General features: G+C 36.8%; 1 protein-coding gene across 3 annotated transcripts in view; it reads left to right on the top strand.

The window, feature by feature from the left end:
* Nucleotides 1-27,952, top strand: part of PLEKHH2 (pleckstrin homology, MyTH4 and FERM domain containing H2) — a 56,975-nt gene that overhangs the window by 20,971 nt on the left and 8,052 nt on the right. For all 3 annotated transcript variants that reach the window (XM_037405692.1, XM_037405693.1, XM_037405694.1), the window contains exons 4-24: nucleotides 416-565; nucleotides 1,019-1,102; nucleotides 2,589-2,670; nucleotides 4,474-4,656; nucleotides 6,371-7,359; nucleotides 8,345-8,420; nucleotides 8,901-8,995; nucleotides 9,627-9,771; nucleotides 11,989-12,125; nucleotides 13,216-13,326; nucleotides 13,587-13,673; nucleotides 14,178-14,336; nucleotides 15,012-15,092; nucleotides 18,207-18,386; nucleotides 19,205-19,313; nucleotides 19,413-19,525; nucleotides 21,755-21,934; nucleotides 23,713-23,810; nucleotides 24,272-24,449; nucleotides 26,257-26,412; nucleotides 27,791-27,888. In XM_037405692.1, coding sequence (XP_037261589.1) covers nucleotides 416-565; nucleotides 1,019-1,102; nucleotides 2,589-2,670; nucleotides 4,474-4,656; nucleotides 6,371-7,359; nucleotides 8,345-8,420; nucleotides 8,901-8,995; nucleotides 9,627-9,771; nucleotides 11,989-12,125; nucleotides 13,216-13,326; nucleotides 13,587-13,673; nucleotides 14,178-14,336; nucleotides 15,012-15,092; nucleotides 18,207-18,386; nucleotides 19,205-19,313; nucleotides 19,413-19,525; nucleotides 21,755-21,934; nucleotides 23,713-23,810; nucleotides 24,272-24,449; nucleotides 26,257-26,412; nucleotides 27,791-27,888 — 3,491 coding nt within the window. The remainder of the gene's footprint in view (nucleotides 1-415; nucleotides 566-1,018; nucleotides 1,103-2,588; nucleotides 2,671-4,473; nucleotides 4,657-6,370; nucleotides 7,360-8,344; nucleotides 8,421-8,900; nucleotides 8,996-9,626; nucleotides 9,772-11,988; nucleotides 12,126-13,215; nucleotides 13,327-13,586; nucleotides 13,674-14,177; nucleotides 14,337-15,011; nucleotides 15,093-18,206; nucleotides 18,387-19,204; nucleotides 19,314-19,412; nucleotides 19,526-21,754; nucleotides 21,935-23,712; nucleotides 23,811-24,271; nucleotides 24,450-26,256; nucleotides 26,413-27,790; nucleotides 27,889-27,952) is intronic.

Genomic DNA, 27,952 nt, shown 5'->3' with positions numbered 1-27,952 from the left:
ACAAGCCAAGTACTTTTAAGCCATTTTTCAGAATGCTTCTGAGAATCTGTTGGGGTTTTTTACACTGTGCAATTGTTTATTAAAACGTTTATTTAGCCTAACAACAGCTCCCTATACATAAATTGCATTCTTCCCTTATTGGCATTTCAGCTTGTGTGTTACAGGCCTAGAAGCCTCACGGATACTAACAAAATCTGTACAAGGTCTTTCAGTGTTTTGCCAGTCCTATTGGTATTAGATGCATAGGGAGACATAACAAACTGTGGAACTTCTTCTCAAATAGGCTTCAGAATTTTACAGGGTTATCTTGAATCTTAAATGTGGGAGCAATTTTAACAGTCCATTTTGTGATTAAATTACTACCTTTAACTTAGAGTGTTATGTTTCTTAACATCTTATGTGACCTTCCAAATAGGTGCAGGTCATGGAAGAAAAATTAAAAGCAGCTAATGTTCAAACGAGCGAATCAGAAGCCAGGTTGTATAAGAGATGTCAAGATCTGGAAATCCTGGTACAAGATAAAAATGACTTAATACAAAAATTGGAGCAACAACTTGAAGAACAGGTTAGAAATAATGGTGTTATAAAAGATGAGCATCAGTTCAGTTCTTAATTATACAAAAGGAAAATAAAAATTAAGATCAATAGAGAACAGAAAAGTTTAGCACTATTTCTGTTGTTTAGATTAAAGAGGTTCCCATTAGAAGTATGTAATCTAAATAAGGTTTAATCACTTGCAAATTATGCTCTGGCTTTCTTTGAAAGGCATCTGACTTCTAATAAGGGAAAGGTGTTCTTCCTTTTCACTGTGTCCTCTGAAGAGTTTTCATTTTTCGTGGAGGAAAGAGGAACAGCAGCCTCTGTGAAGGGTCTATTCATAATTTTTTTTAAAAAACACCATGTATTGCCCAAGAGACTGAATTACTTAAAGCAGTATTAGGATTTGTGTCTGAAAGATACTAGGCAGGCAGACTATAACGCTCAGTGAAAAATACACTTATGTCAATTTTTTTTCCAGAAGCAAATAAGACTGCAAGAAGCGAAAATCATAGAAGAAAAAGCAGCTAAAATAAAAGAATGGGTGACAGTCAAGCTCCGTGAGGTATAACTCTTGCTACGATACTTACGAAGAAAATCGAGTGGTGTGACTGGATATCCCTTAGGCTTTTTGGCTGTTAAAGGGCTTTGTGCCATAGTAAAAAAAATGCTTCCCAGTGTCATTGATGTGTATAGTTATTTGCTTGAAAGAGAAAAAATGAAACCAGCACAGAGGGCTGAGTATCCATATCACTTAAATTCTGATGTTTAATTTGGTCAGCTAATATATCAGGGTTGTTTTTATGGAGAAAGGGCCCAGAACTGCTCTCTGGAAGGTCTGCTTGTCTCCACTAAGATTAGCTGGCAAACAGCTTGCTCAACCAGATGCCTGAAGTGTGAATAATCCCCAGAAAGCTGACCAAGTCTGCTGGGGCCTGGCACAAAAAAGGACTTGATCATTTTTATTTTCCAGTGCCCACAGTACTCTTAGTCGTGAATAGCTTCAGAGGCACCAACTCTGTTCTCAAAAGAGACCAGGTGTCTCCATTATTTCTCTGCTGTGGTGAGATAACCATGTCTTTGCCCTGCCTAAAGGTGCCAGTTTCTGGTGTGCAGCTGTGCTTTCTCCTCCTTGTGTGTATAGAATTTAAAGTTACCTGTAAAAAAAAAACACTCTGTTGTGGTTAACTGGAAATTATACTCACTCCAGTTGAAAAATAATTAAATTATTATTTTTAAAATGGGAAACTAGAAGTAACATTTACCGTTAGTCTGTGAGCGAGTGTTTGAAATCAATTAATAAAAATGCAATTAAGTTTAGCTAAAATTATCTTGAAAAACTTGGGACAAAATCAAATATGACTCAAATTATTTACTTAGTTTGAAACATAGAGATTCTCAAGCTAGTTTCACAGAGGTCGTTAGGTGTCACCCAGTGGGAAGCTGAGTTGCTGGCTCTCCTGCGTGTGATGTGGGAGAGTCGGATTCCAGCGTTCTCTTTGCCTGATTTGGAGCAGGAGTTTGAACCAACATCTTTCACCTCCTGGTAGTGGGCTACAGCAATGGGTTGTTGAGTATTTTTCTTCCTGTAGAAGGTCTTCTGCTCTCTGTAAAGTTTTTAGGTACCTGTTTTTTTAACTTTTGCTGTGGGATGGTAAGAGGCATTAGCACCATCACTCCCTCCAATTCCTCTGCTTGCTTTTGGGTTTGCCAGGTGGCACAGAAGTTTGTAATTCTGCCCTCTGCTTTTATTAAAAATCCCAATGCAGATTTCTTTTTTCTCTAATAGTAAGGCTTTTTAGAGCAGTCTTGGGTTTGCTTGGTTGGAGGAATGGTTTTAACAGAAGCTGAGCAAATAATCATTGCAAGGAATTTTGTTCTTCAGAATAAACAAATGCCTAGACTTGGCATTAAGAGAAGTAGCAGAGAGAAGCTTACCGTTTGAACTAGCTTTATCTTTAGATAGGCAGAAGTTCTGAGAAAATCTAAATGATGTAACGATTTTAAAAATTATTTCACCAGTGGATGAGATTACATTTATATGCTTTTAGTTAGAGGTGGAAAATCAGAACCTTCGCTTGATCAACCAAAAGCAAACCAAAGAGATGAAAACGGTACAGTCTAAACTGCAAGGTAAAGTACAGATCTTTTAAGTTAAAACTTCTATATATATGGCATACTTCTTTCTGTTCCCTATGAATTTGTGCATCCACATAATTGAAATACTCTGTTAAATCACAAAGATTTCAGTTAGTATGAATTGACATCAGAGTGACTGTGCATAAGGTGTTAGGCAAGCAATAATTAAATTTTTATTTAAAAGACGCACAGACAAACCACAGCTGTTTTTTGTTGGGTGAATGGTTATCTCTGTTATTTAAGAGTTCTGCAAGTAGTAAGATTTGACTGGATTTATGTCAGATCTTTGCCTTCACTTCTTTATAGAATAGGTGGTCCTAGCACTGTTAAGGAATAGATGAGTGTCAGTCTGCACCTGCTTCTTCTAGCAAATGGTCAGCTGGGAATCAGAATTCTGATAAGATTTTTTTAATTAATACATTGACTACAATAATCCAAAATGTCAATTCAGCCACAGTACCGCCAAGTTCCTCTCCAAGTAGAGATAGTTAATTTAAAATTCATAAAATGTAAATATGGGAAAGAGGAATATTCCTTCTAAAGAGCATTATTTTGCATTAATCAAAGTTGCATTTTACTTGCCACCGTGTGCCTGCTCATCAACTTTCTTAAGTCTTTCTGAAGGTTCCCACAACCCTCTCCATACATAGTTGACCTGACAATGTACTATCGTCTGAAGTTAGTATGCTACCTTGCCCTCATTTCTTGATAATCTCTCTCATGTATATATATACTTACACAGACATTTAGAAATGTGTATATATCTGTATGTACACATGTAATACGCATAATATGTGAAAAATATAAATAGCTTTTAAACTAAGATGTACCTCTCTGTTAATGAGGGAACTGCATTGTTTGTTTCTTTGCTGGTTTTTGATCAGTAGCAATTCGATATACTTTGGCACTTAACAGCTTTAGTCATCCTATTCTGAGAGATCTATTCAAAGGCTTTTTGAGACACTTAAGCATTTGTCAGCTGGTTTTCAACACACATTTACTGATATGCTTAAAAATATTAAGAAATTTATTACTATTTGCAGTGTCCATGCTGGTAACAGGCTAAAAATTATGATCATGCGGTACTGTTAAAACAGTTTACAGGTATGGATAAGGGCCTCTTCTTCCTTGATTTGCCACAGAATTTCTTATAAACAGGGATGAACAGCATTGTTTCGTATCAGTTTCTGGCAGAATAGCTGTCCCTAAGGACAGATGTCATTTTCTGGAAGCACTTAATCATTTTATGCTTTCGTCTTCTCTTGAAGTCCTCCATATATACCCTTCTAAGCCTGGTAACTTCTTTATGTTTGCTGTAGCACCTATTACAGATTCTCTTAATATTTTTATCTGAAGGGAAGTCCACTACATATTTTAATACTATTGTTCTACAGTCTTTCCTATTATATATCCTAGACCAATCCATAAGATTTTGCTTCAGCCACAGCAGAATAAAATCTGGTATTTCCACTAGGTTTTCATTCTGTCTTAAGTACATGTTTTGTATCTTACTGCTGTTAAATTGTTAAAAGAGATTACAGGTTTTGTTTCTGTACTAAAAAAAATAATAATCAATCTTTAAGAACCAGAAGTGTAGCTCTGGGTTTATTTTGATATGGGGAGATACCAGATAGATTTTTACTCCTATAATAATTTTTTAATTGTCTTTTTGCTAGATTTTAGTTGTCTTAAAAAACAAGTTTACACTGCAGAGGGAGAGAGAGAGAGATACTAGAGACCAGTAGGGTAATGTGCTGTATCTTTTTAACACAGTATTTCTGAATTACTGTTCTTCAGAAGCTACGGGTAAGAAGTCTGCTACTTCAACACAAAAGCCTGGGGAGTGTCAGCGACTAAGCAGTTTGACTTTCGGATGCTTTTCAAATCGAGCAAGAAGTCCTCAACCATCTCCTAAGTTTGAAGAAATAAGCAAGTCTTCATCTAAAGTGTCAGACTACACTGAAGGCAAAAACATGCCAGGTACTTAGTCACCAGTATTGCCATTTTATTCTGACACAGATTGAAAACTAAGATCGGCAACTATGTCAGTGTATCCGAACCAGCTGTTTTCGAAGTACATAGCAGGACTCTCTCCCTCTGTAATGCTCGTCTCTGTTACTAGGAGGAAAACCTGTTGAGCAGTAGTCTCCATAATACCGCTAATACACTGTCTGGCAGCATGCAGCGGCTGATGGGTGCTTTGGCTGCAAAGGAAACAATTTGTTGTGGCCCAGGTTTGCTCCACAGTAGCATAAAGAGCTTATGGCTGCCAGTCCCTCAGGGAAGGCTGTTATGTTTTTATGCCTGTGTAGTCTTACCTGAGTCCAGTTTCTGTGTTTTATCTATGCTATCACTGGTATCCCAGTGTTACTTTTATGCCTAACTCAACAAGATCAACTCAGTAACCTTTCATTAGTATGATCAGGGTCAGAAAAAACAGAAGAGAGTCTTAGGCATGTTTTCACATCTTTTCCTATCTGAAGAAGGAGAATGCTCCTTGATCAGGTCATTGATCAAGCCTTGAAGTCTTGTAGTGCCAGCAGATTGGCCTGGCATGCTGTTAGGCTCTTATAAGCATAAGCAAGTCCATTGCAGTTTGCTACTTCCCTTAAGCAATGAAAAGCTCAGGAAGGAGACTTGCTCTGGTCCTTCGTTTGAGTCCCACAGTACTGTTCATGACCTTAGCGTTTTCACCACAGTTAGTCATGGTACCCAAAATTGCAAGTTGAGGTCTGTAGAAAATCAGAAACTGAAATAGGTCCTATTAATATTTTGTATATTTGTATTACACCAAGTTCATTATAAAGGTGGGTATGTATTATTATTTCTGTTTTTATAGATGAGGGAATTGAAATGAGAATCCTTTTTCAAGGGAAAGGATAAGAAACAGACCCTTAGGCTTGCCTAGACAGAAGCAGATCAACTTTTGTGATATCATTACATGGAGTAAATTAAAATCTTTGGCTTATCCAATCCACTTCATACAGCTATTAAACATCAACTTTACCAAGTGTCTGTGTAGAAAAGCCCTAGTTCTTGGATCTGTTTTTACTTGAGGGGAGCACATAGGCATCACTGACACACTGCGACCTATAGTGCTCTTTTGCAAAACCAGGTAAAAGGGAACAGCAGAAGCGAAGTTGTTTTTAATACAGCATTTCCTAGGCATTTTCCATGAGCCTGTCTTGTATATCTTAAGCATTCACCACTAGGAATACAATAATAGCTTACAGAAGAAATTTCTGTGTATAAACACTGTAGAAATTCTCAGAATATTTAATTTGTTAATGTAAATACTTTCTGATGATCTGTTATTTAACTTTAATTTTCCTTAGATTTAATAAAGCAGCTAAATTTATATGCCCTCTTACATCTTTGGGATTTTTGGTGGTTTGTTTGTTTGTCTTCGTACATATGTGGTTTACTTTCAGATATGGCTCCACTCTGCTTTTCTTTACATTTACTGCCATTTTTAGTTGGGCTAAAACTTGGAGTGATGTCTGTTACCATTGTTTGGCAAACATCATTGCAACTTCAGTTGCATTCATAAATTACAGTATTTTTCTTAAGTTTTATTATTTACAACAGTGAAAAACTTAAATGTGCTTACACATTTGCAGACATGATGACAAAATCCTTTAGCAGTCAGGTTTGCTAAAGTAATACTGTCATGTTCATTGTATTTCTCCTCTAGAGAAGGATATCCTGGAAACTACCTTTGCAGTTCCTGCACACCAGACCAGTAAAGGTCAGAAGTCATTGCAACAAAGTTCCTCTGGATCAGAGCAGAACAAAAATGTGCGAACTAGCTGTTCATCCAAAGATATAGACAGCGACATGTCAAAGAACTCCTGCACTACCGGGAGTGACTGGAGCTCAGACGAGGATGGAGGAGACACTAAAGGACTGAAATCCAGGTGTGCATCGACTCTTTCAAGCCACACATCTGAAGAGAATGCAAGGTACGGTAGAGTGGGAAGTGAAATGTATTTGACAGCATCTGATGACAGTAGTTCTTTATTTGAAGAAGAGACTTTTGGTGTTCAGAGGGCTCAGCACAAGAAGTTATACTCCTGGCAGCAAGGGTCCCAAAGAAAAGGTCAGAACAATCCAGGTGGAAAGTGCAACTCTGACTTCACAAGTAAAAAGAAAGACCAAGACAGTTCTTCAGATGAACTGAATAAGAAATTTCAGTCTCAGAGGCTAGATTATTCATCCTCATCCAGTGAGGCAAATACCCCAAGTCCAATTTTAACACCTGCTCTGACACCCAAACATCAAATTCTAGCAACTTCTGCTGGTTCCCAATGCACAACACAATCAGATTCTCCCTCAAATTTGCCACCGCCAAAGCTACGGACTCCTAATGTGTTTAATATAAATTCAGCGTTAGCAAAGAAACATCTAAGCCAGCCCCAGCTGAGTTCTGACAGAATGTTTGGTAAAAATAGAAATGCCATAAGCATGATACGTCCGTGGAGACCTCAGGAAACAGACATTGATCTGGTGGATGGAGAAGATACAGATATCTTAGAGAAAATGGAGATTGGCTGTGATGAAGGAGTGTTTACCTATGACTGCACTGAAGCACAAAATGCTGAAGCCCAAGAACCCTGTGATATGACAAAGAAGGGTGCTAGCAACAAACCTCCAACCCCTCCATTACATCGATTTCCGTCTTGGGTAATTATAGATATTTTTCTGTTTGGTGAAACTAACTCATTTTCATGCCTCTCTTCTATGATATTTGTTGCCTCTACCTTTCTTATTTTCTGTTTGATGACAGGGTGTTACTTTAATTGGAACTAAGACAGCACACTCCGAAGCAAGTTTGATTTGAAGCAGAGTATTTCTGCCACTTAAAAACATTGTCACTACTTTTGTAGATAAGACCAATATTTTTCATGTCACATCTAAGTTACATATATCCTTTTGAGTGTATCAAAGGAGGTAATGCTTGTGAAAATGCATTTTTTTATTTATCTTAACACCAACAGAGCTTAAGAGGGCTAGTGTCAATGCCTTTGCTATAATCATCGTACCGCTCACAGTCTAGGCAATGAAGTCAATAGAAGACAACTACAGATTACAGAAGTTATTGATCACATTTCCAAGTAAAATTTTAAACCCATCAACCAGGGAACTAAAATAGATATTAATATGTCTTACACAAAATCCAAAATTAACTGTGTCAAGACTGATTCTTCAGTTCCAAAGTCACAAGATTTATTAATGATTCAGAGATGAATAATGCATTAATGTAACACCTTCTCTCTGTATGTATTTTAGTGCATATTTTTTCACTATAGATTTTCTTATGGTGGCCTTTTAACAGAAAACAGTTAAAAAGTTGCCTCCTAATGGCATTTCTCAGTTCTTAACATACAGTCTTCCATTAAAAAATACCTTCTTTGGCCCCTGATAATAGCTTTTAAAAATATTGCCTACAGGGCAAGCATTGTGTGAAAAAAGGGTTCAGACTGGTCATGGATATGATGGGTATGGCATATAAAACAAGGATGCATTTTTCAGCTGCTATTGATGATGCCATTTTATAAACCATTTTATCATATTGTTCCACTAACACAAAGACTAGGAGGCTATGGGGAGATAAACTGAAATTGCTGTGTTTTAATTATCTACCATCAAATCCATTCTGCTTGTATAGGAAAGCAGAATTTATGCCGTAGCCAAATCTGGTTTAAGGATGTCTGAAGCTTTCACCACGGACTCTCTTAACAAAAGTAAGTGCTTTAGCTGTTCATTGTTTCATCCACAAAAATTATATTCTTACGGTGATCTGTGAGCAAGGACGAAATGTCCCTGTTCCTCTCAGATATACTTATGAAGATTCAGTTACCTGCTATTTAAAACCTAGAAGATCATTGGTTATCTTTCCATTGTCTTCTGTTACATTGCTTTATGACTTTGTGCTGAATTTGTACTTTATTCACTCCAGTTTTCTTTGCAATTCATTTTGAAGATTCTATACCAAGTACCAAGGTAGATTATACATCCAATTTAGAAAGTGGTAGTGGTCATGACTACAATTTATTTATACTCCTTAAAACCATTGTAAATTTCAAAAAGCTATAAATCTCACATCCAAAACAGTTCTGGAGTTATTTTTTTATAGCAGCTATACAATGAAACAAATTATGTTTGAATTTGGTTAATTGAGGCATAATTAGGAAGGTCATTTATAAAATATGTTGCTTTTTTAGGTGCTGTTTCACTAACTTCATACTCCGTATCCGGATTATATACATCTCTGATATATAAGAACATGACCACTCCTGTCTACACCACTTTGAAAGGGGTAACTGTATTACTGGTTAAAGGAAATTTTTAAACACCCTTAGGCTTCACATCCAGGAACATACTGTTGCACATTTGATGCTACCATGCCAAATATGTCCTAAGATGATGTTTAGAGATCATAGAACCCCAGAAGTAATGGAAATGTCAAATAGCTGGAAAAAAATTATTGCTGCTTATAAAATGTTAGTATCCTAGGTCAGTTCTTCTTAGGTTCCTTGCTGATTTTTTCCAAAGGCTTGTTAATTATTAAACAGATCCACATGGTGTTCAGTGCCATAATTAAAAGTGTGTGTATATGCAGAAATGTTTTTGTGTTAGTGGCAAAGCTGTTCATAGTCAGATAGCCAGCAGGAACTAAACACAATGTTGTTTGTCTTCTGGCAGCCTTTTGCGATTTGGAAAGACCTATGCCTTGAGCTAGCTCAGGTTTCTGTTTTAAAGTGTGGGCATGGTTGAGTATACAGAGGGCAGAAGGAATCCAGTTTTATGTTAATATTTGTGTGCCAAAACTCACAACCCAAGCAAGAACAGCTTTGAATGTTATGAAGCCAGCAGAGCTCTGCCACAGCATGAAGGAAATGACTGATACCCTTTATGCAAGGTATCAAAGAATGTGTTAATTTCTGCAGAAAGCAACTCAAATAAGCAACAGCCCATTTATAGATGAGTTGTCAGGATCTGAGGAAGAAGACAGCTCTTGCTCCAGCTCAAGGACTTCTGAGTCTGATTCTCGAAGCAGAAGTGGTCCGGGTAGTCCTCGGGCTATGAAACGAGGTAGGCAAAAACCCTAAGAACAAGTAACTTCTGGGAAGTTTGGACAGCTACGCAGTTTACACGATCTTCTTAGAAATGGATTTCTTCCTTAAACAGCACGGACATCTTAATCTAGGCTTTTATGTTAGCTACCAAAGCCTAGATCTATTATTCAAGCAGGAGAAAGGACTGTTACACATGGCTTTCTTTTTATTGCTGTTATTATAGATGTCTTTTTAAGGCATTCATCTAGTAGCTGGCTGTTGTCAGGAGGGAAAAGTGACTTGTGCATTTAAAGCAAGAAGCTCCAATCTATCTGTACTCTGTCATGCCAAGGACTTCCTATGACCTTTAACTGTAGGTATGTAAAAAGTAGAAAAAAGTAATTGTCATAAGAAAAAAAAACCCCACATATATTCAAGTTTATAAAACACAGTAGCAGGTGCATGTGATTAGAAAGCAGGTGGAAAAGTTCCCTCAAGAGAGTATTTGATTCTGTCATGTCATGGAGTAAAGGACATCATTCAGTTTTACAGTGATTGTCTCAAGGTCCTGTGCAAAGATTTAATTAAAACACTTGAACATAGTAATGTTCTGTCTTTTGTGGAAGACAAATCTCACAGCTGTAGGCAATTGTGTGTCTTCCATCTGCAGAATGAAAATAATATGCTTCTTAACACTAAAAGTTACAATGTTTCCTTATGGAGTCACAGTATCAGTATTACATCCCTGTGAGTATTTCTTCACTGGGTAAACCAAGGGAGACTAAAATCTAAGATCCCATTGAGGCCAAGGGTTAAGATCCTTCATTATACATTGCTTTAGAAAAGCAAAATAGCATTATTTAGTACTCTTTGTTATGTATGTTAAAATCCCAGTTAGCAGAAGCTCCACTCAGTCACCCTTGAGCAGCTGGATAGAGCCATAGTTTTCCAGTGCCAGCCCCACATGGCTTTGTGTCCTGTTGCGAGTGATGTACAGTTGCTACATTAGTGTGGAAAGGACCCATAGTTCCTGCTTCCCAGCAGCTGCATTTTGCTGAGCAAAAACCAGTGCAATGGCTGCAGACAAATCTCATGTTACATGCTTGCACAACAGGAAAGGTAAATTAGCTAATTTAGTAGCTGGTTTCACCTACGATTTATATCCATGTCTGTAAAATGGAACCATTCCTTTTGTTTGTGCTTTCTTCTCATAAAGTAGTCCTTGCATTGTTTTATGAATGGAAACCTTTCTTAACCACAAAACACATATGTACGTATCTTTGTTGAGATCATGTTGTTTAAAAATCTGGGCAGTCACAAATTTCCCTAGGTGCACAATTAGCTTGCGGCATTATTTGTTATTCAGGGTCCTACACGAGAAGAGAAAAACCCACTCTGAAAGCCCAGGTGGGTTACCAAAGCAATAAATGAGAAAAGCTTTTTTTTCAAAATAAAATTGGGAAATGAGTTTGGAAATTAATGAAACAAAGGAAATAAGGCATCTTTCTTTCAATCTTTTCAAACCTTTCAGAGTAGAACACCAGTCCTTACAGAAGGATGTGTTCACATATTTGAAAATAATTATTTCTGTGATGAATAAGGGAGGAGTTTGAATTTTAATTGATGATTCACTACAGTTGAATACAGGGTACATTTTTTTGGTGAGGGGGATTAAAGCTAATAAACACTAAAAAAAATCCTGAATCTGGAATTCAGATTTTTAGAAAACCTCAGTATAAAAATTCATACTAATTGCAAAATACAGACAGTCACCTCCAGCTTCAACATATGGCAGATCTCGGGCCTCGCTTCTTAGTACACAAGCAGTCCAATGAGAAATACAGACTAGAGTGAATGAGAGAAAGGGGAAGGGGAGAGGTTGCTTAGTTTAATTAAAGATCCTGTATTCATTTTCTAGAGAATGAATATGATGCATGTCACTAACTCCTTCCTTAAAAAAGCTGTTGTAATATACCAGAAGGTGATAATACGTACAAGACATCTATTAATTTCATTCACAAGTGACTTAAACTCGGTTTAATTCTGAAGAAAATGGGATTTGGGTATTAGCACTCTGCTAATAGTTTGATAAGCTGATACTTAAAAAAAAGCTTGGTTCCTGCTGCATTTATGCTCATACTTGTGTTTGCCTGCAGATCCTGTTCAGATACTCTTTCTGCATGAATATTCTGATCTCATTTGTTTGTAATGGGATAAAAAAAAATGAAGAAATGTTCCTCTTCATTTAACACAGGTGTGTCTCTATCTTCTGTGACCTCAGAAAGTGACTATGCTATTCCTCCGGATGCATATTCAGTAGATGCAGACTATTCAGAGCCAGAGCAGAAACTTCCTAAGACCTCTTCCTCACCTAGTGATAATGGCAAAAATGTGAGTACGAAATTTCTGTGAAGAAGTGTACCTGTGGTTCTGTGTGTATATTTATGTTCAAAGGCTGCTACCAAATCTCTGTCTTGGAGACTCACAGAATGCCTTATGAGTAAAAATAGCAAAATATACCAACAGTGTGTTAGCCATGTAAGGCTATAATGATTGAAGGGAAGTGGAGGATAATTCTGAGCTTTCTATATAATGATTGAAAATAGGTAGACAACTCCAGAAGACAACTCAAAGCACTTAAGATTTTCCTTTCTTGGAACCAGATCTGGTATCAGATTGCACGTGAAATACTGAAATCAGCTTAAAATTAATATTTGAATATTCAGGGACATAGAAAGGCATTCCACTGAAGGAGCTGAAGGCATCAGTAGAAATCTGTGTGCAGTAATATGTTTCTATAGTTTTCCTCATACAGGGAAAACTTTACGCATCAGAGAAATCAGAAGTAGAGCAACATGCAAGGAAGGTCAAAGAAACCATTATGGAGTATTGGTCTGTCTCCAGAAGTTTTTTAATGGCCTGTGTTAGTAGTTAGTGTTTTAACATACAAGTGTATTGACTGCCTGGTGATGAAGATAATGTATTTTAAGCTTTCTTCATGGAGCAAAATGGTGAACTCTCTTCTACAGGTGTACACACTAAAAGTATGGCTGTGTCGAGCTCTGAATTACAGTGCTCTTTACCTGGTCCATAGGTTAGGCCCTGAAGTTGGGGGAAGATGTATATTTACATGGTATTCATTTTGTTCCTTGTTTAATATAAATAATTAGAAAATAAAATCAGGAATCATCATATTCTTCATTCTTTTGTGTGGTTCTGGACAAATCACTTACTCTCCTTTATGTACTATAACTGTAAGTAGGGATATTAATCAGTTCTCCCACATGCATGGCATTTGTCTTAATTGATGATTGTAAAAAATTTGTTGTTCGACTGAAAGACTCATCAAATACTGAAATTATTCTTTAGCATGCTTTTAAGTCATTAAAGTATGTGTGTGCATATGTATTTATACATATCTCTGAGGGGTATTTTATATGTGTACCTAACTACATTTTATAAATATATACTTCTAAATCAGGAACCTTTGGAAAAATCTGGATATCTGTTAAAAATGGGCGGTAAAGTAAAGACCTGGAAACGACGGTGGTTTGTGCTTAAAGGAGGTGAATTACTATACTACAAATCTCCAGTAAGTACATGTAACTTACCTGCTACTTAATGTTAGATTGTTTTCAGTGAGAATCAAATGCTGCTAGAAGGAAAAGAAATGCGGTCCTGGTGTCTGAGCTGTTAGAGAATGATTCAGGACTCAGTTCCTCAAGAGGTTTACAAGGTACTCAATGTCTAACTAGGAAATATTTATCAAGATTAATGTTTAAATGAGTTCTATAATTATTTATTGCTATTTGTTGATAGATTTCAAATACTCTTTTCCCGTTCTTTCTATAGAGTGATGTCATTCGAAAACCTCAAGGTCAAATTGAGCTAAATGCATCTAGCCATATTGAAAGGGGTGATGGAAAACAAACAATTCAGGTGTGTGCTTTTCTCATCTGTGTTTCAGTGGGGTTTTGTTCCATCCATCCCCAAAACCAACCCCTTGTTCCAGTCCTGTTGGACTGGAAGTCCAGGTGTGGACTTGGAATGAATCACTGCCCTTCATTCGTAATCAAAGAATCATTTCAGTTACAGAAACTAAAAAGTCCTACATGTAGTCTTGTTTGTATTGTTGCAAAGGTCAGATTGTCACGTATGAGACAGAAATAGAGTCGTCTTGGGGCCAGCCATTAGGGCTAGGATAAATTGTTCGTCTGAAAGGAAACAAATTGAGTTTTCTCAGTTCTGCTGTCCTGAAACTGTTCAGATGAAGCCTTAGAAAAGGTCTGTCTGCTCTGCCTGGCCACAGAATGTTTTGTTAATGAAAAGTACTTTGGGGAAAATGAACCCCCCAAAGTTCTGAAACTACATTGTTCAGCCCCCACACTGTGGGGTCAAATGTATAATGTTCCTAATGCTCAAGACTCTTCTGTTACTATGTAGCTGACCACAGAAAAACGAACATACTACCTGACTGCTGATTCTCCCAACATCTTAGAAGAATGGATAAAAGTACTGCAGAATGTTCTTAAAATACAGGCTGCCAGCCCACTTTTCATACAGCCTGAAATCAAGCCAACCATGAAAGGATTGCTTACAAAGGTAAGAATACTCTTGTTTCCCCAATCTGCTTTATTCCATATATCTTAAGAGTAATATCTAGATGAAAATGGCCCCAAAATAAAATAAACACAAGCACAACAGACATGTATTTGCTTTCCCAGTACTTTACAATGTGAACAGTCCAGGAGGACTACCAGCTTGCCTACTTTGGGCAGTATTTTTCTTCTGGTTGGTTGATTTGATTTTTCTTTCTGTCTTTTTTAATTCATTAGTTCCTGTGTTCAGTTCTCCGTTTGCAATTCAGTGGTATCCTAGTTCAGCCTATGTTTCAGTAGCTAATTGACCTACCTTACTTCAGGAGTGCTCTCTTTTTCTGTGTTATTCACCGGGACAGATTATTTAATGATAATAAAATTAGGTATAAAAGGAATTTATCTCTCTTAATTCTTCCATTTCCTTTGCTTCCACTAATTTAGGCCTGATCCAAAGCCAAATGAAAACTCATATTGGCCTTTGGTTTGAGACAAGCATCTAATGCATTCTTATGCCCTTAATAGAGTTAGGCAGTTTTAATTATTTGTCTAGTGATGTGGAAGAAATTGGAAAGAAATTTGAACCAAGGCATTTACTCCCAACATCACCAAACTTCAGAGATGGGGAAATGTAGTCTGTATTTCTCTTGCTGTGCTTGTTCGTAATGTTCTGTAATTTCAGGTGAAACACGGATATTCCAAAAGAGTTTGGTGTACCCTGGTTGGAAAAATTCTCTATTATTTCCGTAATCAAGAAGACAAGGTAGGTCCCTTAATTGTTTCCTCAGTGAATGGAAGATAACATACTGAAGTAAACTTTAAACAGTTACAGCTTTATTAAGGTACAGTTGGCCTGGGCAGTATATGCCCATTTTACCTTGATTGCCAAACATTCAGGCTTCACAGATTATCAAATTGGAAGGTTCCTGTCTAACAGACAGTAATGCAGGGCATGCCTATTGGTCTCCTTCCCCTGCAGGACATGATACATATTCTGCATCTTCTTATCCCTAGCTGAAGAGGGACACTGATCTGCTGACAGTTCAGGTCTGCCTTTCTGAGCAGCGTGAGACTTATCAGAAAAGACCTGCCTGTCATTTACTTCTGGAAGCTGACCCTTTCCAATGTGTTTGCAGTGGGCAGTGACTGCAAGTTTCAAGAAATTAAATGTTCTTTGTATCCCTCAATTGACTTCCAAATCCTGTTCTTTTGTATGTCACTGTACCTCCAACAGGGCTGCAAGAAAGGCCAAAAAAAAAAAGCTTAGCAGGATGTAGTTTGCTGCTTTGCAGATGCGTGTCTGTGGAGGGGATCTTTTCCCATTCCCCATCAGGATTACAGAAGAGGAGCTCACCGTCTACAACCGGTGTGGTGGACAGAAATGGAGATGGAGAACAGCAAAAGAAAGGGATGAGAAAATTATTTCTAAAACCTAGGGAAAATACTGTTTGAGGAAGAAAAGGAAGGAATGGGGATCCAGTCAGCTTTTAAGTTAACCTTCCAACATCCCATATCATGTAGGACACAAGGAGCTAAGGAAAGCCAAGACCTCCGTCTTCCACATTGGGCCTGATGTTTAGTTCTCTACCCACACCTCTGAATATTTCCAGTCATATATACCTACAGAAACAAGACAAAGGACACTTCCTAGTTACACTTTTCACCTGTCCTTTTGTTCCAAGGCATTGTATTTTGTCATCAAGAAACATCTTTTTAATGGAGGTGGGTCAGGCACAAGATTTTGGAAACTTGTACAAGAATTCTTGTTAATACTGCTGAGGTTATGAGTATTTGTTTCATATCCTTATTATCTAGCTCTACCAAAAAGACGACTGATGCTTGACAAAATGGTAACAGTCCACTGAGCCATTATAACCACCAGTTAAAAAAAATAGAGAAAATCTCATTTGTAACTTCTAATCTAACCAGATAATCACACTGGGGCCAGTAATTTCTAGTTTTTTTCATAAATCTAGTTATACCTTCTCTTACCCTTCCCTTTTTTTAGTCATCTCTAAATACTCAACTAAACCTTATTTCTAGAATTATGTAAGATAGCAGTAACCATCCATCAAAACATTCTATTTTAATTACTGTCTAAAAAAGAGTAATACAGGGCCGGGGAATCAAATGACTAGAGCATTAAACTCTAGCTCACCTTACAGGGACATTAAAATTAACTTGCATTTTTTCCTACAAAGAAATGTCTATATCTGAATTTACACATTTTTACATTGAAGATTTGGGGGTTTTAGCATGCCCTTTAGAAGCATCTAAGAATTTTGCTGGCTTTTTGTGAACATTTCCTTCACATTTGGAACAAGTTTTACTGCCCTTTTAAAGAAAAATTGAAACTAATTTGCTAGCTTGTAAATAGAATAAGAACTTAGCTTTTGTAAGCAGAATTTGTATGAAAAATTTTCCAAAGCTAGTTAATTTGTAATGTTCAACAATTTGCTAATTAAAAACATGTTTGCTGTAGCTGAATGTGCCTGTACTGAAACAAATTACACAATCTGCAGTGGTTAATACAATAATAGAGTCCATTTAAGTGGCCTCCTTTCAAAATCGAATTCTAATTAAAGAATCAGACAACTGTGTTATAGCTTAACATAGTGAATAAATCAGTCTTGACTATTTGTATGTGAAATGGCATTTCTTGGTTCTCAGAATCTTATCTTGTTCCAAAAGTTGAATGCTTCAGAAGCACCACAGAAAATACAAAGCACTGGAATAAAGAGCGACCACTATGTGGTGTTTTCTTCAAAATTATTATATATTAATAGCTGACTTTATCAAATCACTATACAAGAAGTCCATCCTAGATGAGTCAAACTTGCCAGTACTCTCCAGTATGTTATTTTCAATTTGTAAACAGTATTATTGAGAAGCCTCATCTGCTTTTCACTGGTGTTGGTATTTCAAGACAACTTACTTTAGGCTTACACTTGAATGTGGCACAAATAAGATGATAGTTACTGTAGTGCCCGACTATCTTTTTACCAAAGGGAAACAAAACTTCCCTCTCTTTCTGCTGAATCACTAAACATTGCTAGACAACAACACAGAAACAGCAGCCAAAGCTTCTTCACTATACCATTAAATAACACTCTTGAACATCCTGATGTCTGAACAGCTAGAAAAAGAGCAGTGGTGCTGTGGGAAGGGAGGGAGCTTTGTATAAAATAGTCAGTAAGGACTGTGATCCTCTGCTAGTTCTATCACCAGTTGTGAAGATTGCAGGCTGTGTTTGTGTTCGTTGTGGCTTCCTCTTGATAATGACTATGAAATAGTTACTTCTGTGAAAAGTTCCTTTTGAATGGCTTTTTATATAAAGTATTTCCTCATAAAACAATCATAGCTACATATACAGCTTAAGACTCAAGTACTGTGGTCTATCAGGCTGGAGAATTAAAACCAACTGACATGATCTACCACACAAAAAATGTACCTTTTGAATTTATAGCATGGGTGAAATAGGTATGTCAACAATACACTGCTGTCCTCTGAAATAACAAGATTATAATTAAAGTTCTAGGCTTGACACAGGGAATTTTTGCTTGGAACCAGGTCTGGAAACTCTGAATAATTATTTCTCTCACCCTAACAGGCATTTATTGCACTAACTAGATGCAGAAGCAGACCTGGAAAATAATTTTTTTAAATCTCATTTTCAGACTTTGGCACATATCATTCTTCTGCTGTCTGCAATAGCTGGCTTATCTGACATTCCTTGGCAGGAGTGAAAATTAATAAATACAAACGGGTTTTGATGGTAGTTCATGTTTTTCTTTCTATTTGTAGAATAAGAAATACAAAATCACTGTGCACTGAAGCAAATACTTGCTCTCTCACCACTTCTGATATTTACTTTTAGTTTCCTCTTGGTCAAATCAAGCTTTTTGAGGCAAAGGTTGAAGAAGTTGATAGATCATGTGATTCTGATGAAGATTATGAGGCTAGTGGCCGCAGTTTATTATCAACACATTACACTGTTGTTATCCACCCCAAAGATCAAGGACCCACTTATCTTCTTATAGGATCCAAACATGAGAAGGTAATAAAAAGAGTTTTATAAAGTTTCAGTAACACATCTGTGAGTATTGTGCTGTGATATGGATATTTCTTTGAGAGGAGGAGGCAGGGGACCTGCAAGTCATCCAGCTTGTAGTTTGATATAATAAGCAAGGAGAAGGTCCTGCTTCATTAACATCGATCAGAGTTTGTCTGTGAACCAGTACTATTGTAGGTAATCTTTTTTAAAATAGACAAAAATAAGCAGGGTTGCCTACATAAGGAGATAGAGCAGAATATCAAGTGTGTTGTAATTGGAGAATTTTGCTCACATTACACTAACCTGTAGACAGACCTGTAGCAGATCTTCCTGAGAGGTTTTAGAATACTATTACCCATTTTCATTGATAAGATTTACGATAGGCAAGACTGCCCTAATGAAGTGAAGGAGAAATGAGACTAATGGTTAACAACTTTATTATTATTATTATTATTATTACTTCATTGTTCTCAAGTAATCTTACAGATCTGGTTTTGCTTCCTGACCTTATCTCCAGGTCAGCAGGATCTAGCAGTGATTAAAAGGCACTTATGTTAGCTTTCTGAAGAGGAAAGGAAGAATGCCCTGATAATTGGCCATGATTTCTGAGGGTAAAAAACTTCTGAAGAGAGCGCTGTCCAATCTTCTTCGCTTAATATTTGTAACATAGAGACCATGAATACACGTGTATTCAAACAAGGGGAAACTCATTTGAGTTTCAACAGGAGTGCATGGTAGTGTTTCAGGTTAAGAGAAAAATCCTGATGAAGCAGTTCCTTCCAACACAGATTGAGTGAGCTGATGTTTTTTTTCTGCTTTAGGACACGTGGCTTTATCATCTCACAGTTGCAGCTGGAAGTACCAGTGTAAATGTTGGATCTGAGTTTGAACAACTTATTTGCAAATTATTAAATATGGAAGGTGATACCAGTAAGTTAGTTTCTTAATCTTCTAATCTTCTAATACTTATTTATTGAATGTATTTATGAACTGAATTAATTGCAAAACCTATATATTTTATCCATTTAGCATCTCAGATTTGGAGACATCCTACCCTTTGCCATAGCAAAGAAGGAATATCTTCTCCTCTTACAACATTGCCATCAGAAGCCTTGCAAACCGAAGCAATTAAATTATTTAAGGTAAAAGCATAGCAGATGCCTTTTTTATTAACTGACTTACTATTTTTAACTCCTAGCTAAAGAATGGGTATTAGTTGGCTTACTAGAGATGCTCAGCAGGTAAGAAAAAAGAAAAATTAAGTTTATTCTTGCCTTTAGCGGAGGTAATGAATGGACAGTAGCAGAATATTCCTGTATTATCTCACCGAAGACTAGCACTTCCAATGTAAAGAGATTGCTTTTAGTTGTGAGGGAGCAGTTCAGGCTTCAACTTTTGGGCTTTCTACTGAGATTTGATAAAGTGCAAGTTAGTAGAAAAATCCACAGCCATCATGGATGAGAATAATTTTATCCTGCAGTTCTTAAGTCCCAGACAACCTAACAGCATGGATGGATCTTTGTCTTCAGAGAACTGTATCCAAATACTATTTTTTTCAATTGGATTTTAGGAAGAACAAATGGTAGGCAAAAGTTTTGTTGTAGATATATTTAAATCAGCTAGAATACATATCAAAAATTGGGGGGGAAAATGAAGCAAAGTTTTAAGTTTAACCAAGTCACGGATTATTTCAAATTGAGATAGAAGGCAGAGATTATATCTTTTTAATAAAATCTTTTTTTCATATGAAGTAGCTATTCTTAAAAGACTGATTAGGTATTCTAATAATATAAATAGAGAAAATATTGCAGAGTAGAATTATTGAAAGTATTTCACAACAGGTTTTTTTAATTCACTTTTAAAGATTTTCATACACCTTCAGTGAAAAGGCTTTACGAGAGACACATAATGGTTCATAACTGCTGTGCTGCAGCTAGTTTCTTGGGAATTTTTGTATGCCAGTAAGACCTTCTATCTTTCCCAGTTAAAGGCCAGATAGATGGTTGATATCTATGGCAAGCAGTACACTGCGATGCCATTAACCTTCTTTCTCCTCTCTCGTGCCCTCACCCAGATAAAAAACTACTCCTGAACAGTAAGTAATAGCCAGGCTATACAGTCTGTTTCAGAGACAAAATCCAATCTTGCTGTTCCTTTTTTTGTAAATGGTGAAGTAAATTGCAAGTTGGAAAGCACGGAGCTTGGATAAATGAACTTTCTCCACAAAACATAGACAAGTCTAAAGACCGAATTCCCTGAACCATCAGCTTTCTGGAGAATTCTGATGTAATGGTTCAGATCTGGAAGGGAATCAAGACAAGTGCCCTGTGTTCAGTCGCAGCCACTTGTAGACAAAATTTCCAGCTTGTTTTTTTGAAATGTTTGGACTTTAAAGGAGTATATCCATCTTATTTTCTGCAATCCTGCAGCATGAACATTTAAAAGGGAATGTACTCTGATAAAAATACATTTATATCTATTTGGAAATCACTTTCTGAAATATGTTTCAGACCTAATTCAAATCACAGACACTTGCCTAAAATAAATAAATAAGAGATTACTTGTATGACCTTTATTGAAACTTTGTGTAAATCAGTTTAAAAGTCAGGTCGGGAATTGATTTAGAAACAGACCGAGTCATGTTTCAGTTATTCCATTGCTGATAAAAATTAGTCCTGTGCATCCACATATTTTCATATAGATTAGAAATAGACTGGGCTTCCATCCATTTCTTCTATTTTGCTAAAATACGTTGAAAATTCATCAGCTATTTCACAGAGTAAAGCCAATGAGTGATGCCTAAGTTTTCTTCTAATACAGCACAACAAATGCTTAACACCTGGCTTTCTTAAGACAGTACTGGGGATAGGAAAGGTTAGACTTAGAGTTAAAATACCAGTGAAAGCCAAGATGTAAAACAAATGGGTCCAAGTTATGGTTTTCTTACCTGTGTGTATTCTGCCTTGTTGTGCTCACTACTTGCACAATTACTTTACACTGGCTGTCACTGAGAGTTGTACGTTTTGCATTTTAAAGTCCTGTAGAGGGGTGAGCTATGTTCAGCATGTCCTTAAACCTGCCTACCACTACAACTGCTGCAGTTCCTGCTAGAGCTCACTCCACTGGATACAGAATGAAAAGCCTGGTTTTTACGAGGTATTTTTATCATAAGTCTCTCTGTATAGCTTTTCATCCATTGGGGCCGCTTTCACTATTTTTTGCAGGGCCAGTAGGGTTTCCTTAGTCTACTGGTAAACTGACTTAATTGTGGCTTCAGTTACAGCATTTAGATGTTTTGTTATACAGAACGTCTGAAAGATCTGTTGGGGCTTTTTGTGTGTAAACTCACTTGCTTATTATTTTGCATCTAGACCTGCCAGTTGTTTATAAATGCTGCAGTTGACTCTCCTGCCATTGATTACCATGTATCTTTGGCCCAAAGTGCTTTGCAGATCTGCCTCACACATCCTGAACTTCAAAATGAGATCTGTTGTCAGCTTATTAAACAGACTAGACGTCGACATCCACAAAACCAGGCAGGACCAGTACAGGTAACCCAGTATTTATTTTAATGGTACCTATTTCAACAGCAGTGAAGGAACTACACAGACTGTTTAGAATGGCAAAGGGGCTTTGCTCTTCTGTAGCATCTGCTTACTTAAAATCAAATAAAACCCTGAACATCTTATTATTGCTGTGTCTTCCTGAAATGAAGCTGATGCTATCCTCCTTCAAAGTATGTGAATCTGGTGATAAGAGTATATCTTTTCCTGTGCTGGTTTTAAAGGCTGGACATACAATGGTTTATCTTCAAGTTAAGTGTTGAGTAAGACAAGATGTATGGAACCCAATTCTTTTTTACTGCACCTCTCCTAAGGGAGTTGCTGCATCAGGAAGCTTGGTGGGCTAAACCACGTGGCAGATATCTCTGTAGCATAAGTGTGAAGGAAAGCTGTAGTGCCATGTTGTGGAAACTCCTCTTGTATATCATACTGTTCTGCATGTACCTTGCATGCTAGGTTGTAAATACATACCTAAAATTCTTCACTTTGTCCACTGCCAGCTATTCATTGGTATCCAAATACGTAACAGTTATATGAACTGAAATTGAAAGGAGAGCCAATACTTATAGAGTATTTTGATATAATTGAGTAGAATTAAGTAGAACACTTAGGCTTATGATGGAGCAATAGTTACAGAACTAGGAAATGGATCAGAAAATTAGAAAGGAAATTACCATATTAAGGCCTTTGTAAATAAGCACATTTTTCTCTTGCCACAGCAAGCAGAACATGACTAGCAGATGTACCTATTATCTAGAAACAGCCCTTACCTGAGATACGGCTAAAACATCCTCAAAGCTTTTACAACAGACATAGCACATTCATGTCAGTCAGCACACACTGAAGTTACATATGGTGATGGTATTTAAACTAACCATAATCCGTATTTGGTACTTTTTGTACCACTACCAAGGCCTTCTCTTTGATACAGATAAATATATTGTTGCCATCATAATCCACTGGCACGATTTTTAAGAGTTAAAACAGTCTGTAAAATGTTTGCAGCCTCACACTAATTTTTTGAAGTCCTAACTCCCACCCCTGCTTCTACTGCAGTGTCTTCCTGAAACAGAGCTGATGCTATCCTCCATCAAAGTACAGGTATTCGATGAAAGGGAATGTCTCTGTCTGTGCTGTCAAATTTGTGTTTAATGCTAGGCAAATCAGATAAATCATGACAGAGAAACCCCATTTTTTATATTACAATGTGATGCACTGATACAATTGTGAGAAAAGTAGTTGCAATGTTAGTAAGTATATCCGGAGTACAGAGCAGTCTGTATAAAGCGAAGCCTAATGGATACATACTGAGCAATGAAAATATACCAAAATACTGAATAATTGTTTTTCAATAGTTACTGTCTACTTTGTAGAAAAATGTCTTATGGGTTGCTTCATAATATATGTAACAGGAGAGCTGAATTAAAATTGCACAGGCTTTTCCTCGCTTCTTAGTGCTTGGCCTTGCAGCCTTAGTATTTTCCTATATATTAACTGCTTTTTATACAAACTGATCTGCTTTCCCATTTCCAGCCCTGAAGGAAACTTACTGTACACAAGTAAATAGAAAGAGGGCATTTTTGCCTTCCAATGAGGTGACATGCTTATTTACTCAGCTTTTTCTGTGTGTTTTGGTTTTTTATTCCCATTTACAGCGGTCTGTTATTTGACCTGGCACAGTTAAGCTGTACTGCTGGCCAGCAGCCAGAGCAGGAAGTTTTATTTTGTAATATGTTTAAACCAGTGAATGTCTTCCCTTTGTCCAGGGCTTGCAGCTCTTGGCTCTCTGCGTTGGACTCTTTCTGCCCCAGCACCCATTCCTTTGGCTTCTTAAACTTCATTTAAAGAAGAATGCAGATTCCAGGTGTGCCTGAATATTATTACCCAGCTAGCTGACTAGTCTTTCTGAAGTACCGTATTTTCAATCCTTCATTTAATATTTCAGATCTTTTGACATATATTTTAAAATAAATTTGAGTAGAATTGTGCTCCAGTGCTACTAAAATGTAGTATGTTACTTCTATGCGTAACTTTTATCCTTTGCTTTGAAAAATACTCTGCAGTGAAACTCTGTATGTTGCAAAACCGTGAAAACCAAAATATGGCAGTTACACAGAACACTCTGAGCCATGTTCATCTTCGGCACTATTCTGTTGGTCTCGGTAGACTAATTCTCTTTATAATTCCACATGGAAAAATGTGTTGGAAATCTCAGAGTGAAATCTGAGTGCTCCTCCTATCTGGCATCCCCAGAGAGATTTACTCACAGTTTACTATCATTTCAATCAGTCCCCAAGAATTGTTTTATTTCTTTTTTTGTCACAGGACAGAATTTGGGAAATATGCAATATATTGTCAGCGATGTGTAGAGCGTACCCAGCAGAACGGAGACCGAGAAGCCAGACCTTCCAGAATGGAAATCCTTTCCACTCTTCTAAGAAACCCCTACCACCATTCGCTGCCCTTTAGTATTCCAGTTCATTTCATGAACGGCATATATCAGGTAACAAGTAGACCATGAAATGTGAGGTGTCCCAACCCCTTGCTATTAGCATACACATGAAGTAGGATATTAGAAACAGAATTGTAAGTGTTAAGGTAAACATGGTTCAAGTTTCATCCTGTGTCAGTGCTCTCAATGGCAGGCACAAGGTCCTTGTGATCTGATTTGATCAACAAAGAGTAAAGGTTTTGGGAAAAATCTTTAAAAGAAAGAAAAAAAACCCCGAAGCTTCTTTAAAAGTCAGAAATACTAAAGTTCTGTTTCTTATTTAACTTGACCATCAAATGAATGAATTAGACTGAAGAAAAGGGAAAGGTATTAAATTCCACTTCCTTTCATCAGGCATCTTGAAAGTTAAATATCTCAGTGAAAGCCTGGAAGCACAGCTGTAGCTCCCATTATCAGTCATGAAGGATAACCATATTCCTTACAGAACAAACACAGCTTCATTCTTAACTCTTTTGGGACTTCATCAGTCAAAGCCTGTAGGAAACTTTCCATGGGCTTCACAACCTGGTTTGTGTTTCTAACTGTGAGAGCTGACTGAAAAAAACCAAGTTTTTAATAATTCACAGTATTCCTAGACAGAAAGCACATTTTTATATGAAATCAAAGCTATATCGAATACACTTTTCATTTCAGGTCACAGAATAACTCTCCTTCTCTCCTTCCGCCCGTGCCCCCGGCCCCCCCCCCGCCTCCCCGAGCTTCTTAATTGTTTACTTCTTGCCCAGTAAAACAGGAAAAACATGTATTTAAACCATCCTAAAAGGTTTCAAAATTCAGTTTTAACAAAAAAAAGGAAAAACTGCCCAGCTGCTCATTGTTGAAAAATGTATACTTCCAAATGCTATGAAAATTACAATTGAATATGTAAATTACTTCAGTGGGATCAGCAATTAAACAATTATAGTGGTATTGAAAACTTTTGTATTCATCTATGAAGCTAGATTAAGCAGATTTTTTTTTAATGCCAACCAGTGAGAAACCCAAAACAGAAGTCCAAGATTCATTTTCAAGTCATTTCTTTACCAAAAGGGTAAAACATCTTCATCATGTCAAATACAGAACACCCTCAAAACAGATTTAAGTGAATATCAGCAACTAACACCTGTACAAAAGACATTTGCCATCTCTTGCTAAAAGGCTGTAATACTAGTAACAACAGACACAAATTCAGATTTGGTGAAATAAAACTTACAAGGTTTTATATATTACTGACCTATGTAGTACTAACAGAGCAACATTGGTAAAATATTTCAGATCTGCCAATGTAGATCTGCCATCTAATATCCATCTGAAGTTGCACGTGATGAAAAAGGATTAATTGATCTCACTTGTTTCACTACCATATTGGAAAGTGTGGGTAGTTATACTTTGCATTTTTCAAGTAGTATTTGTCACAAAAAGCTCAGATACTAGACTGCTTTCTGTTGCATAAATTCTGTAGCAGAAATTCAAGTGCAGCAAGTGCAAAGAAACGACTGTAAAGAAAATAAAAATAGTACATTTGAAAGCATTTTGGTAGTGACTTTGATTTTATAAACAAAATGCAATAAGGTACAATCTGCTGGGAAGTTAATCATTTTTTGGATAGAGAAAAACTCCATGAAATGGACTTCCTATGTGGAAATCTTGAATCTTCTCCAGACCCTTTGTAGAAAATAATTTCCAACAGTGATAAGTTATTCACAGAGGATATAATGGGTCTTACATTCTCACTGTTATTCTAGAGGTATTATTTTTCAAAAATTTAGATTTAAGGGGGGCTGTTTATAAGCAAAATATATTTTGGCTGCTTTTTTAGGTTGTTGGGTTTGATGCCTCTACCACAGTGGAGGAATTTCTCAACACCCTGAATCAGGATACAGGAATGAGGAAACCAGCTCAGTCAGGATTTGCACTATTTTCTGATGATCCCTCTGGCAAGGATATAGAGCACTGTCTTCAAGGAAATATCAAGGTAAACAAAAGCCTTGAATGAGTCTGGCATGTAAAACAACAATGTATCTTCATTATACACAGCTCTCTTCAGACAATGTAAAGGAAAACGTTTTTCAGGCTAAAAACTGTCTTTAGGGTTTTTTCTTCATAACATAAAAGGAAAGATTTGAAAAAAAAATCACTTTTTCAACTGCTCAAATTCATTCAGCGAACTATATTTAAAAGCTTTGTTTAAGAGACTGATATTATTCAGAGAAGTAACAGCTGGGTTAAAAAAGAAAAAGTATGCTGTTACTATTCACAGTTCCTTAAAAGTAAAAAGCCATTGGAGTCCAACATGCATTTAGAGATTTCAGTTAACATTTCTGGTATAGCTCCAAAATATGACCATTTGAGGTCCAAAAAGTCATTGACACTGGGGTGGAGATCCTGGGGAAGAAAAAAATATCTAAATACAGAATAATTAGGGCTCAGTTCAGGAAATTTCCAGTGTTTGGTTTATCATTGTTCTGAAGTTTAGTTCCCTCTATTGCTAGAATTAAATTTTTTGCAGCAAAGAGTGGCAAAACGCAATATAATCATTCTTCAGTAAAATATATATTTTTTTAAGCCTTTTAGCAACTAATGAATAATGAAATTTTTGTGCTTCTACCAAGTAGTCTTTTGCAACTTTTGGCCAGTGTTGACAGCTGCACTTTGAGTTACAAGTTCTGGTACAACCAGGCCTTAGTGACAAACAAATAGGGTCATCATGATCAGCTCTCTCCCTTTACCAGAATAATTACCATATGGAAAGCAAAATGTTTAAAAATGGTAACATTGCAATGTAAAGGTAAATGTAACTGTAGAAGCTGTTCACATTACTGCTTCCAGGAGGGCTCTTTTATGAAGGAACAGCGACATGCAGCCCAGCAGGGCTCCCGGGACCTCTGTTCTACCTCCTCCCCATCTGCCCACCTACCCCACTTGTTGTGAATAAACTTCATGCAAACTTCATAGCAGTTACTAGAAAGGGCCTGAAAAACTCCAGCATCCAATAGAAAGAGAAGGCAGTTATCAAAAGCATTTGATTAATTATGTAACAACTCACTCTGTAATTACACATTCATTGGCTGCTACTAAATCAAATACCTGGCCTTTCCGTATAAGCATGTTATGGATCGTTTCCAAAGGTGGTATGTGTGTTGCAGGATAAACAAACAGTGAAAATGTTAATTATTAAATGCTCCAACTAAGAAATGCAAGTAAAGTTATCTTCCAGTAGCTTTAAAAATTCAAGCTATTTATGTTTCTGATATGTAATAGGTAAAAGATATTTTAAGTTGACAATTTCTATTCAGAGGTGTTTTCAAAGAGGAATACATGGCAAAGTCAGTTTTGTATTGCTTTCCTTCTAGATTTGTGACATAATTTCAAAATGGGAGCAAGCCTCCAAAGAACAACACCCTGGGAAATGTGAAGGCACAAGGACTGTCCGCCTTACTTACAAAAACAGGTTTGTTTAGCAAATATAACATCTCTGTCGTGTCCCAAGATATTTTTATTTTATTTTTGCAGTT

The sequence above is a fragment of the Falco rusticolus genome, chromosome 12 (assembly GCF_015220075.1).
Source record: "Falco rusticolus isolate bFalRus1 chromosome 12, bFalRus1.pri, whole genome shotgun sequence".
NCBI lineage: Eukaryota > Metazoa > Chordata > Aves > Falconiformes > Falconidae > Falco > Falco rusticolus.
This window is presented reverse-complemented; position numbering and strand designations above follow the sequence as displayed.